We start from the raw sequence: 12,939 nt of genomic DNA, 5'->3' as shown, positions 1-12,939 counted from the left end.
GACTTGCTGTCACATGCACAGTGACATTGGTTTGGGTTCCTTGGTGAGAAGAGTCCTTCAGTCCTAACGTTGTTCAAATTGTATTATATAGTAAAAGATGATCCATTGTCAGTCAGAATTTCACTAGTCTGTCTTGAATGATAAGTATCAGAGTTTGTCCTTGAACTACGTTTATTGTCTTTCTTGTGTCTCTTGCACCATAGGTCCTTCATTAGCTTCACAAAATAACTTCTGAACTTCACTCCAATGAACGCATAGAGCACAGGGTTCACACAGCAGTGTAAAAATGCTATGGCTTCAGTGGTGTATTTTGCGTAAGCCATTATCTTGTCACTGTCACAAGATTTGTCAATCTTGCCCATGTTGACAGCTGTTATGAGAAGAACAATGTTATATGGTACCTGGCAAGCTAGGAAAACAGTGACAATTAATACAATCACACGAATTGCTTTGTTTCTTTTGGAATTCTGAGCTTGTTGTAAGGATTTGACAATGAAGGTGTAGCAAAAAAACATGAATATGAAAGGTATAAAAAATCCAAATGCAACTTGTAGCCATAGCAGCAGCGATTTCAGTGTTGTGCTTTCAGACACTCTGGCAGATCTGTGATCACAAATCTCTTTGGTTTCATTCATGGAGAAGCTGTAACTTTCATTGTACAGAAAAGAGGGACTAGAGATTAAAATTGATGATATCCACACAGCCAAACAAATGAGTTTACTATGTGCGAGAGTCCTTGCCCTGAGTTTAAAGGACTTTGTTGCCTGCACGATAGCAATGTACCGGTCCACGCTGATAAAGGCCAAAAGCAGCATGCCACAGCTGAAGTTGATTGCATAGATACCTCTAGTCATTTTGCAAATGACATCACCAAAAAGCCATTCATCAGCAGCATAATTCATTGCCCACAGGGGAAGAGTAAGAACAAACAGTATGTCTGCTATGGCCATGTTGAAGAGGTACACATCCGTCATAGACTTGGCTCTTTCGTATAAAGCAAAGGTCATCACCACAAAGATATTACCAAAGAAGCCGATGATACAAATCAATGAGTATGCAATTGGCAGAAATGCTTTTGTGAAGTTCCTGACTTCCAGCTTAGAACAAGGTGGCATGATCAGAGAAGCATAGTCTGAATAATAGGGGTAATCTGTGGTACGAAGGTCTGTCTGTAGCAAAGGAGAACACCAGTCAACACACAGATGTTAATCTTTATCTTTATGGTAGAAACATTATAAATAACTGGCCACACATTCCAATTACAAATGCATTTAACACTATAGACAAAGCTTGTAAGAACTATCTAGGAAATTTCTTAAAATCATACTTAAAATACAAATGTGGAAATAATCCTTTTGGATATCCCAAAGGCCCTAATATTTAAATACATTGTGCAGAAAGGACAAGTCTGCTGTCACAGAAGACTCCACAGTGTAAAATTCTGAATTCAAATTAGTCTAGTCTTCCTTTACCATCACACAAGGCAAACAGGCCTTTCTAGCATGCTATGCATTTCATACTAATGTAGCTTGACTAAATTAAGCCCAAAATTGATTACTTCTCTCTACCAGCTAGAGAGGCAGTTTATGCTAGCTAGCCTGACATTTACCTGCACCACAAACACCACACCTGTAGTGAAAATCCAATAAACAGTGTGCTTTGACAGTGAACTCTGCTGACAGAAACATCTTTTCAAATTTTCACTCCTGAAATTACAGTGTTTGGATCTGCAGCCTTAAGGAACTGGGTCTTATAGAGTCATTGTTTTATTTATATACTAACAGAGTTTATCAATTAGGTACTTACAAAATTCATTTTGGCAGTACACTTCTCAGAGAAATATGTTCAGAAGGACCTCAAAATATTTTCCCAAGTATTTCTGAAAAGAAAATAAAGTAGATTGGATCAGAAAACCAGCACAAGAAGTCTGAACGAGTAGAAAAACAAAATTGGGAATAAAACCTACTCAAAACAGAATCGCATCACTGGAGCATGTTAACAAATCACACATCTCTACAAAATGTGCAGTTGTAGAAAGAGAATGGGTTTTATCAGTATTATTAAGAGCACAGACTTAAATATTGAATGTTTTTTCATAGGCTAATAAATTGTATATGAGAATATGTGACCGCTACTTCACATTAAATTTGCATACAAGAAATCAGAATAAATTAAATTTTACTTTGAGAACTTCTGTATGACAATAGCAATCCATGTTCTAAGGGAAATATGGAAAATATAAACAGCACTCCCTTAGTACACTTCATAACAGTAATGCAACAATTTACCCTTTTTCCCCACTCTGACCCTTTATCAGTGTCTCAGCACTTTCAACATCTTATTTGTCCTTTTTTATTACACTAATGAAGTAATAGAAGAGCAAAAGAATAATATCTTCTTATAGTGCAAAGGATAGTACACAATGTATGAACAGACCGAGCACTCATATTTTGTCTTGGCTCAATGCACAGATTCACCGTGCAATGTTCAGTGTGCAGTTCAGACAGCACACTATGAAAAAAATTGGTTTTTTTATCACTGTGATACCTAAGTGTTTTACAGATGGGGCTTACTTAATTTGCACAATGCCCTGTGGTGAAGAAGTATTACCATCTTTGTTTAAAAGGGAGAATCTGAGTCATTAGAGTTAAGTATCACTTAAGGTTCAGTTTGAGACGTGTATCCCCCTCAACATCACTTCTAAGAGTACTTAAAATTATTAAGGACTTCAGCTAGGTAAAGGATTAAATCCATTGACTGTTTGCATACAGGATCAGACTTCTGCAAATCAGATCACAGAGTCTAAAGTCACAGAAAAATAAAATGGGGAAAATGCCATTGGCGACTACACGTGGGAAGTTGGGCTTAAATAACTTGTTCCACCTCACACAGGACCTCATGGGCAGGAGATTTCATTCCTCAGACTCCCCTTGCAAGAGTTCAGTCCTTCCCTTCTTTCCACTAGCTGCTGTCTGAGAACTGCACCTACCAGCAAAGCAGTGTTTAAGCAGTAATTTCAGGGACAGGATGACATGAGGTCCCATATTTGTCAAGGTTGTGAAGGGCAGTTTTATCTAGGGTTTTTGTGCTTTTTTGCTAGTCGTGTTACCAATTGGGAAGAGCACATGGGTCAGCTTTAAGTCTACAAAACCAAAACCTTGTTGTTTGGGAATTACCTAATGTTGAAAATGAGAGAGAGAGAATTTGCAAAAGTGGGGCAGATGAAGTCCAGATACAATGGGGAAATTGGGGGAGGGAAAGGACAGAACGCTCTCCAAAAGCATAATGAGGGTGACTCATGTGGGCATGCTGGCTCATGACAGAGGGCTGCAGCTGGGTGAAGACCTAAACTACATGATATAGCTAAGGCACCACAGCTTATCTGGATTTTTTGCCCTTTAAACAAAACTTTAACTATCTCTCCAGCTTCGTCTGCTGGCTTTTCAAAACTGATTTTTAGAAGCTGCAGGAATATGACAGCTGGAAAGTGCTTGAGCACCTTCTGAAGAAAATCTCAAACAACTTAAAGGCGTCTGTCAGAAGTGCAGAGATGTATAGGGCCAGCAGGCACATTACGCAATTAAACAGGGGCTGTGGTCCCCTAGCCCATCTTTGCACAATTTCAGTCACTGTCCACTGCTTTACACTTTCTGATCTCATCCAGATACTCATGACCTTGCTTGGTGTTTCTGTTACCCTTTGTACTTGGCAGCTACAGAAATTCTTCAGATGGACAGAATTAAAGGGGTACCTGTCTAGGTTATTATTTTAGAAACTGTTATTTTATTGTTGCAAGAAAAATATCATTCTAAGTGTGTGCCATTCATGTCTTTTTAAGACCAACATGGTTAAAATATACAAAGAGAGTCTGACAACATATCTTCTATCTACAAGTCACTCTTCATTCCACTTGGACAAAGACACCCTGAAACATGAGCATAACATACAGAAGGAAGGTGACTGGGTGAAGGCATTTAGAAGAAAGGGAGCCATGGGTATTTCCCACAGCCTGCAAGGAGGGCTAAGAAGGGAGCTCTCTTCAGATGATTACTAAGAAAAGTCTCTTTAGTTCACAGAAGAGCTCAGCAGAGATCATATGGGGAACAACAGCTACTCATCATAAGAGAGATGCATGTTCTCATGATCCTACAGGAATTCAAAAAGGCACCACCAGCCACACATTTATTCACAAAATTACTTCTATTGTCCAGCAGAAGCTTCCTGAGGATGGTTAGTATGAGAGTTGTAGCAAAGGACTCAAACTGAAATCAGAATTGCAGAGATTAGATTTAGACCTGATTTAAATCTCTTGAGCTGACTTCCTTTTCTGAATTTGAAACAGCATTCGCAGAAGTTGTTAAAAAGATGCACTGGCTGCTGAGGAAGTTGAATCATAGCTCTTATAAACAAAATATCCTTTTCAATTTAAATCTTTCTAAAAATGTTCCAGTAGGCACCTTTTTAACTTATAATCTGCATATTTACATCTTCATTTAGCATTAATGTATTAGGTAAATACAAAAATAAATTTTCATATATTTATATATAAGATGGTGTGTCCTAATATTGGTTATGTAATACATATGGGTAGTACATGTCTGTGCATGTGCACCTCAAAACCACCTTTGTTCTGAATATTAAATATATAAGCCTTGAATTTTTGAGCTTAGTATGTTTCCACTTTATCCACATCATCACATTTCTTTTCACTATGAAAGCAGTGTGCAAGTATTCAAGCATAAGACTAAACTGCAATCTTAAGAGCAAATATACTATTTGAATTATACAAACAAAACACAATGACTTAAGACAGACCTAGGGAAAAAGACAGAATTCTATGAAGAAAAAAATTCAGTCATTAAGTACTTTTAAGAGTAGTCCATCCTTCTAAGTAGAATCCCACTTACATATTCAGTTTAATACATTTGCCAGACATATACACAGATTACAGATTACCTATTTTATTTTAGTACTTACCCAATTTGAGAATCGTCTAATGGCCAGGTGAAAGAGGATGTGTGATTCTTTTGACTGCCTCAAGCACATTTACCATCAGCCTCAACAAGAGCACATTCTAAATTAGAAAACAAGAAATAACAGCATTAGTTAAAGGTACAGAGATAAATTGAAATAACCACCACTTCCTCCTCACAAGCAACAGCAAAAACTTGGTTTTTTATGTAAAGGAAAATGTTGCTGTGCTGAAAAAAATCAAGCTGGAGGCGAATATGTTGTTAATTTACTTATTAGCCTACCTATATAATGATATTATTTTTGAAGTGATCAAGCTAGAATCAGAATCATAATAAGCAGGATGTTAATTGTCATTGTGCTCAGAAATGTCCTGAATGATGACCTGGTTTTGCAAAGGGTACACTTAATGTCATGCAGATGAGTAGTTTCAAGATCAATAATTTAAATCAACAAGATTGCTTAGAGTAAAACTGTGAAATGAGACAAGTAATAATTACCAAATTGATTGGCAGCTGTTTTAGAAGAAAAAAAAAATCTGTTACATGCTAAGGTGCACACAACCCAAATGTTTGTCCAGATATGCAAACACAAAATATGCAAATGTCGGTAGATAAGTAAAATGTGGCTGCATTTGCCTGTTTGGCACAAGCATTTGCTGTTCATTTTCATGCTGTTCAAGTCTGTTGCTAAAATTAGTTGGAACGAATTTTAATTTAATTTCATGATTCTTGAATTTTAAAACCTAGAAATGTTTCTTTTCTAGACCTGGGTTTGAAGACAACTTAGATATTTGCATTAGCAGGAAGGAGGAAAAACAAAAATGTAAAATGACATGAATCTAGACAGTCTTGTAAGATTCTAAGATATGATTAAATTAATAGAACACTGGACCTAAAGAAATGCAGGATGACAGATGTTCTGCTCACTCACTTTTTTCCTAAACAGAGCATATCACAGGAGCAGTGGCTCCCTGCCAGCTTCAGTTTGGTGCTTCTTTCCACTGACCACACCCAGTGAATGAAACAAAAATGCTGTCTGGTGTCAAAAAGAGACGTAGTACATTTAAAGCACCATGTTGTAATGGCTCATAATCATCTAAGCAGGTACATGTAATTTTCTCAATTACTCATTTTCACAGGATCCAAGACTTTAGCTATTACCAAATATGTGTGTGCATGGAGCAACACAGAGATACCTGAAAGCCCTGAAATGACTGTCCTGTTTTACTCAAATGTGCATGCATATGTGGTGAAAGCATGTTTTGATTGTTATTACTGAACAGTAATCTTCGCTGTTTGATCCATACAAAGCAAAAAAGTGCGAAATCTATCTATGATTCAAATAACTTCAGCAGGGTCACTATAAAATTAATTTGGCCTCCTTATCGCTGTTTGGACTAAATCACTCCCTGTCATCACAGATCTGGAGCAGGTTGTGATTAAATCACATAATTAACATAGTTTAGTCCTTGAAAATGGTTTTATAAAGTCCAGTAACATGGAGGAAAGAAGATGTGGGAGTTTCAGTGCAGAGACAAGTGGTGAAGACAGAAGTCCTTGTGAATCTTTCAAGACATCCTTAATCACAATAGAGAAGTACTCTTAACTCTTTAGTTATAGTTTTATAATTCATAACAATTTTCATCATTAAAACTTCACAGGTTTTTAAGCCATCCTTTGAACCTTTCCTAAAAGGGGCTTTGACTTTTCTTTTAACTGCATTTTTGTGCTGGTTTGCTAACTTGTTATTTGCACATCAAATTGTAATAATAGAAATCTTCTAATTAACTTGAGATGAGGCTTGGAAGGTACTTTCTGGACTTTCTTAGAAAGAAAACACAAGCTTCATTCTGAAATCGCCTGTCCCTCAAGTGCTGCAAGGCACAGTACATTTACTCCTGATAAACTGAGGTGCATGCACTCTTTGTAGTAACATAGCTACATGTAGCAGCCTCAATCCTGTTTAGAGAGAACTCAATTTCTGTAAACACGGTCTGAAGAAAACCACAGATTCCTGTTCACAGTCTCTGACAGTTTGAAACAAGGGCTCAAACCCTGTTAAAAGCAGCAAATTCAGAGGAGGAACACATTCTGTTGGTAATGTAATTTGCTGACGTGTCATTATGGGATATTTCATTGAAGCATTTCTAGTGTTTCTTTCTCATAACTTAAGGAGCGAAGAGATGGAGCTGGGCAATCTTTGTGCACTGTCTTCATTGCACAAAGACAAATGTAACACATGGCAGTGATTTAACCAGCAGATAATGAGTAACAGAAGAAGAAAATCCCTCTCCATTACAAAACCGTCTGTGACTCCAAATCACCAAGTCCATCATGATTGTAATACATATTCAGACAAGCACTTCTAGTAGCAGCTTCCAACATCTCTCTGAGACAACAACTTACCTTTGGAATACCATGATTATTAGCCTGTGAAAAAACGGAATATTATCAACATATTTTCATGGAATGAGAGTCATCAAAATATACATCAGATTTTTAATGCTTAATTAAAGATAAATCAGAGGCCGATCCTTTACAAAAACTATTGCTCACCTTGTTCCATAATCAGGTGCTTTCTAATTTAAATGTATCTTGTGCTTTTAGTCTGCAATATATTTAATATCCAGCTCAAATAACAATCTTTCAGAAGGTGAAGAATTCACTGTTTGGTGAATTCCACCTAGTCCAACTTACCTTTTCAACATAGTTTCTTTCAATTGCCAGCCTATTCCACAGGTGCTTTGTGCTTCACCTTCACACTGTGGCAAGTGGAAAGAGTTTGTTCCTTTCAACACAGCTATTTGTTAATCTGTGCGTTAGCTATTTTTGGTTCATATGTTAGAACTCTGAAAGGAAATCTGCTCTTGCTTAGCTAATATGGTAATTGTGGTTTTTCAAATCTCACCACATGTTAGTTTTCTTCCACCAGTAATTAAGGAAAGAAAATATTTAAAGATAGGGAAAGCTAAGCCATTGTCTGAGTTGTTCCCAAATCCACAAGTTTCTTCTGAAATGACACAGTATGTCAACTTTTTTAATTCTAAAAGAAAGGCAGCATGCACACCTATGCTCTTCCAACCTGATTTCATGTTCCTTCAGTTAAATTTAGATCAGTCTAATCTAATTTAAAAAACTTAGTTATCAGCTGAAGTTCTAGTCTCTTCATTATTCTTTTGGACTATAAAATGTAAACTATCTGTTTACCTTCAAGTTGTTTATGTTACCTATTTAATTTGCTCATCATGACCACCCTACATTATCAATATATATTTTCTCGTCATTAATTATATCAAAATTTCCTTCTTTTGTTTGCATATAGCTTTTCACTTCTTGTCAAACATTTTTGCTGGTTTTGGTATTTCTGTATTTAGTTTTTTGTTCTCCCTATTTCTTCCTCTTTCTTTGTTCAACTTTTCTAGATTTCTCTTATTCCCGTCCCTTGTTGTCTTTATAATGTCTCTTCAGCATTACATTTTGTAATTCCCCTCACTTCCTTCCCCTTTGATCATTTTTGTTCCCCTTTTACCTTACTCCCATCAGCTTCCATTATCCCCTTGCCAGATGCAGCCCTCCTCTCACATTATGAGATGTCAGTGACTGATATCCATCTCACACTGACCAGCATCCATCAATGTTTTCATCACCTCTGTCAAGCCAGTCAGGGAAGACAGAGCCCTCCTAAAGGCCTTCTACAGGGTTTTTTTTCCCACTGGAGCAGCTATGGCTCAGGGATTAAATGGGTGACATTGTAAACAGAGCACTTGGGAAGGAGCCTGCACAGTCAGCGTTTAGGGCTCACCTCCAGCCCAAGGTGTGACTGAGTTTGGCAGGTATCACAACCCATCACTTTTCTTCCACCAATGCGCTCAATATTTATCTTGAAAATGAAGTGAGGATGAAAAAAAAACCTGATGGGAAACAGTTTGCTGGTCGGGGTACAGATTCAGATGTTATTTCTTCTCAGACTAAACATGGAATTTCTGAAGGAGGAGCACAGTCATACTCAGAGCACTCCTCTGCTTCACTGCAGCATCACTTCTTAGAACCAGCTGAGCTCATAGTGGGCCTGAGTTCCAGAAAGAAGCATGAAGAGCAGTAAGTGCATCCTCCTGTTGATAATCACTGACTTCAGAGAAGCTGCTTAAACAGATTTTATTCTATTGGAGAAAATGTTGATAAACCAAAGTTGTAAATTATAAATTTTCAGTTTAAAATTCAAAAATGCTCATTTATAAAATGCACCACGATGCACAGCTGAGTTATCATATGTTTGTTTATGTTTTTATCATCTTTTGTAGTCTCAGCTTATCAGTCAGGCTAGGTTTCCCAGCTTTGGACAGACAAAGTAGGCAGTGAGTAATGTCATTCCATGGTCTAAGACCTCAGAGAGGTTTAGACAGGAAAAGGAATAGAAATCATAAGACAAAGGACCAGCTTTTTCCAATTATCACACTTAAATTTTCATCAGAATGCTTCTGGGATAGCTAAAGGCATTCTGAAGGAAAAATCTGGTTTATTGAAATCATGGGGTTTTCATTTTAAGAAAAAGCTTTTTCTCGATTATGCTGTATTTGGTCTGTTTCTTACTATTCCCTTTTGACTACTTATCTTAAAAAGGTTTAAGAACCATTTCTGGTAAAAGCATCTCCCCAGGTTATGCCAGAAGTAATGAACCCTAACAGCGATGAACACAATAACACAATCCTTGTACTGCCAAGGGCCTATTGAGTGAAGATGCCAGGCACTTTCAATCTCACTTTTTTACCTTTTCAACCCAAAAGAAAAGGTAAATTATTTTATAGACCAGAAAATACATTTGTTCCTGAAATCCCAAGAAAGAATGTGTAATGTAAATCACAGTCCCTTATTTAAGGACTTAGGATCATATACTTGCTAAAGTGGATGTAAATTTTTTAAAAATTAAGTATATCACCTCAAAGAAGACAAAATATTGCAAAATATTTCCAAATAACTGCTTTCTGAAGTCAATGGTCTACTGAAAGAAAATTCTGCTGAATTGTTTACAAAGTTCTACCAGTGTTTACTGGTAGAACTTTGGTTCTACAGTAGAGGACAAGTGAATTTCCATGTCAGAAGTGTTGCACACATGAGACAAAGATACAAGCAGAGCCAAGTATGCAGTTGCTGACATAATTCCTATGTTTTTGATCCTGTAGTCATATCATACCCATTGTGGTAACATTTCTTTATTGCTTCACTCAGTCATTCACTCTCTGTTTCATGTCTCATTGAAATAACTACCAAAGTAGTTTCTCAGAGCCTGTCATCACTCTGTACTCCCAAGCATTTATATTTTAATCTGAACATGTTGAATTCAGTGACCTGGTTTCTTTTTAGACTTGTACTTTCTTCATATGACTCTTTTTTACAAGAGACCCACACCATGGAATGTCCCAATGCCATCTCTCCAGCAGTGGGTGTCATGGCCTGAGTAAGAGCTAAAGATGGTTTAAAAGTTATTTATATACCTAATGCTGCAACTGGATGTGCAGCATGGAAGTTTTAAGGCATCTGTGATCCCAGCTCCCACTTAAAGCCACAGATGATGAAATGGAAGAATGAAATTTGATTTTGTGTCTGCATAATATGCAGTCCCTGCATTGGCTGGATACCGATCAGAGACGATTTCTTTCCTCCTGCGTGGACCAAGTTACAGCATGTGCCTTTCAGCATGTGAGCTGTGATTTTGCTGATTGCAAAGATAAACTGGAGGTGCTGGCTGGCCACTTCAATGAGACAATGACTCCCTCATTTTACATTTATACCACTAACCACACCAATGATCTGAGGCTATCCAGAGAGAAACTGCCACAAGAGATTGCTGTGCAAGGAGGAAAATCTCCTTCCAGATCTTCTGGACAGGAGGAATTACTGCTCCCATACATTCACCACTGAGATGCCACTTGCACAGGCTGGTATAGGAAGGAAGCTGTGTCCTAATCACACATACTCTCTATGGTCAGATACTAATCAGTGAGACAAACATGTCTAAATAATTTTGCTTTTAACAAGTTTTAAATGTTTCAGGCACTTAACTTGCACAGCAGAAGAGTTGCACCATGATCCCTTTAGAGCATTGAGCATAATTACTTATTTCTGTGTGGATTAGGAGGGAAAGGAAATGCACAGAGCTGTGTTGTGCCAGGCAGATGACAGGGAAAATACTTGCTGACACAGGATCCTCTGCTGTGCGCAGCTGACACATCTGTCTGAATTCATACTGCAGCAGAGAGATAACCTTTCACTTCCCTTCTAAGAGTGGGCAGCTGCTGTTATCATTTGATCTCTAGTATGCATAAAATCACTGGTGGTTAGGGTTTTAATAACATTGATTTTTCCACTTTGATTTCATAGGTGGTAAAAAAAAAGTAAAAAAAAGAAACCAAAGAAGTAATGGGAGGCACATTACTGAATGTTTCCTCTCAGGAACAATAAATTGGCAACTGCAGCTGATTAATTTTGTGCTACATAGAGAATGCAAGCATATGCTTACATCCATTCATGAGGGATGATGGGTTTGTTTCCTTAAATATAATCTAGCTTACACAAAGACAGGAACTTGCTAATGCTCTGGGACAGGTATGTTAGAGAATCAAGCAACACAGCTAAATCTATTGAAATTGTACTATTGGGGAAGTGAAGAACAGTTAGCCTGGAGCGTGAAGAACAGTTAGCCCAGCTACACAGTTATACTGTGGTATATACTTGAGTAATACTCAGGTATAACTGTCCTGGTGACACCTGGCGACACCAGGGGCACAAAGAGACAAGTCAGTTCTGTAGGCATTCTGGCACTCATTTGAATGGTTCTTGTGGTGTGTGCTACAAGAACACAGTCTCCTAGTTTCTGTGGCACTACTGGTTGGTGGCTTGACCATGGCTGGATTCCAGGTGCCCATCAAAGCATTTCTATCACTCCCCTCCTCAAATAGAATCAAAGACTCATGAGATAAGGGCAGGGAGAGATCACTCACTGATTGCTTCACCTGGGCATCTCTAGAGCTGTTATATTCTCTCATATGTTCTTACTCTTCTCTTCTTTATCTGCCATTGCTCTTGAGAAGGATTCCTTCCCCCCACCTTCTTAAATATGTTATCCCAGAGGCTCTGCCACCATTGCTGATAGACTTGGCCCTAACCAGCAATGCATCTGTCTTGGAGTCTCTGGCATTGGGTTTGCCCACCCACCTCCACCTCCACCAAAACATTGCCCCACAAACCCAATATAACCTGGAAAACCAGAAACTTGTTTACAGCTCGTAGACTTTTCAAGGAAATTTCTTCATCTGCAGCAAAACAACTTAACAGGTCTCTCAGTGTATCTTCCTTACCCAGAGCAAAGTTATGCCAGTTCAGGTGGCAGAAGCAGTACAGCCCCCAAAGGATCTATTCGTCTTTCTCCAAGTCAGATTATTTTTGATGACTGCCCAGGCACCTTGCTCATCTCTTTGTGGTATTGTCGCTGCTTGTTGCAGGGGGATTGGACTAGATGACCTTTGAAGACCTCTTCCAAACCAAACTATTCCATGATTTTAGAATTTTGTGATTGTGCTGTGTGGCACAAACGTGTTCTTTACTGAAGGGGAGAGGTATATGTGTTTGTGAGGACACACTGGAGAAAGCTGGCAACCCATGGTCCTTTCTCCCCAGGATGTTTTGGTTGCCTCCACTGCTGAGATTTTGAAAAGTGAACTAGTATTAACCACGTCCTGCTTCACTTCATCTTCCTCACAGTTTGTTGGCTAGGCTCAACAGGCATCTAAATTTGCCTTGGTCTATCACTCATCCCCAGTGGGCTCTCACTACACTGAAGCTTTAGTGTTCCAGAAAGCACCACCTGAATGCTAACTGGGGCACCCTCACCAGGATCTGCTGCTGCTCTCCATTGCTGCTCTCTGTGGTCCTACACAAACTCTTGGCTCTATCTGCTTCCTCCTACAAA

At 38.3% G+C, this 12,939-nt stretch overlaps 1 protein-coding gene across 1 annotated transcript; it reads right to left on the bottom strand.

Moving 5' to 3' along the window:
- Positions 1-83: 83 nt before the first annotated feature.
- Positions 84-5,063, bottom strand: CCR6 (C-C motif chemokine receptor 6). The gene is made up of 3 exons (XM_066545633.1): positions 4,978-5,063; positions 1,807-1,879; positions 84-1,169 (listed from the first exon to the last, which is right to left on the bottom strand). The coding sequence occupies exons 2-3, from the start codon at positions 1,813-1,815 to the stop codon at positions 84-86; spliced, it is 1,095 nt and encodes a 364-aa protein (XP_066401730.1). The 5' UTR covers positions 1,816-1,879; positions 4,978-5,063.
- Positions 5,064-12,939: the final 7,876 nt, after the last annotated feature.

The sequence above is a fragment of the Molothrus aeneus genome, chromosome 3 (assembly GCF_037042795.1).
Source record: "Molothrus aeneus isolate 106 chromosome 3, BPBGC_Maene_1.0, whole genome shotgun sequence".
In the NCBI taxonomy this organism is placed as follows: Eukaryota; Metazoa; Chordata; class Aves; order Passeriformes; family Icteridae; genus Molothrus; species Molothrus aeneus.
The sequence above is the reverse complement of the archived record's forward strand: the minus strand, read 5'-3'. Positions and strand labels throughout refer to the sequence as shown.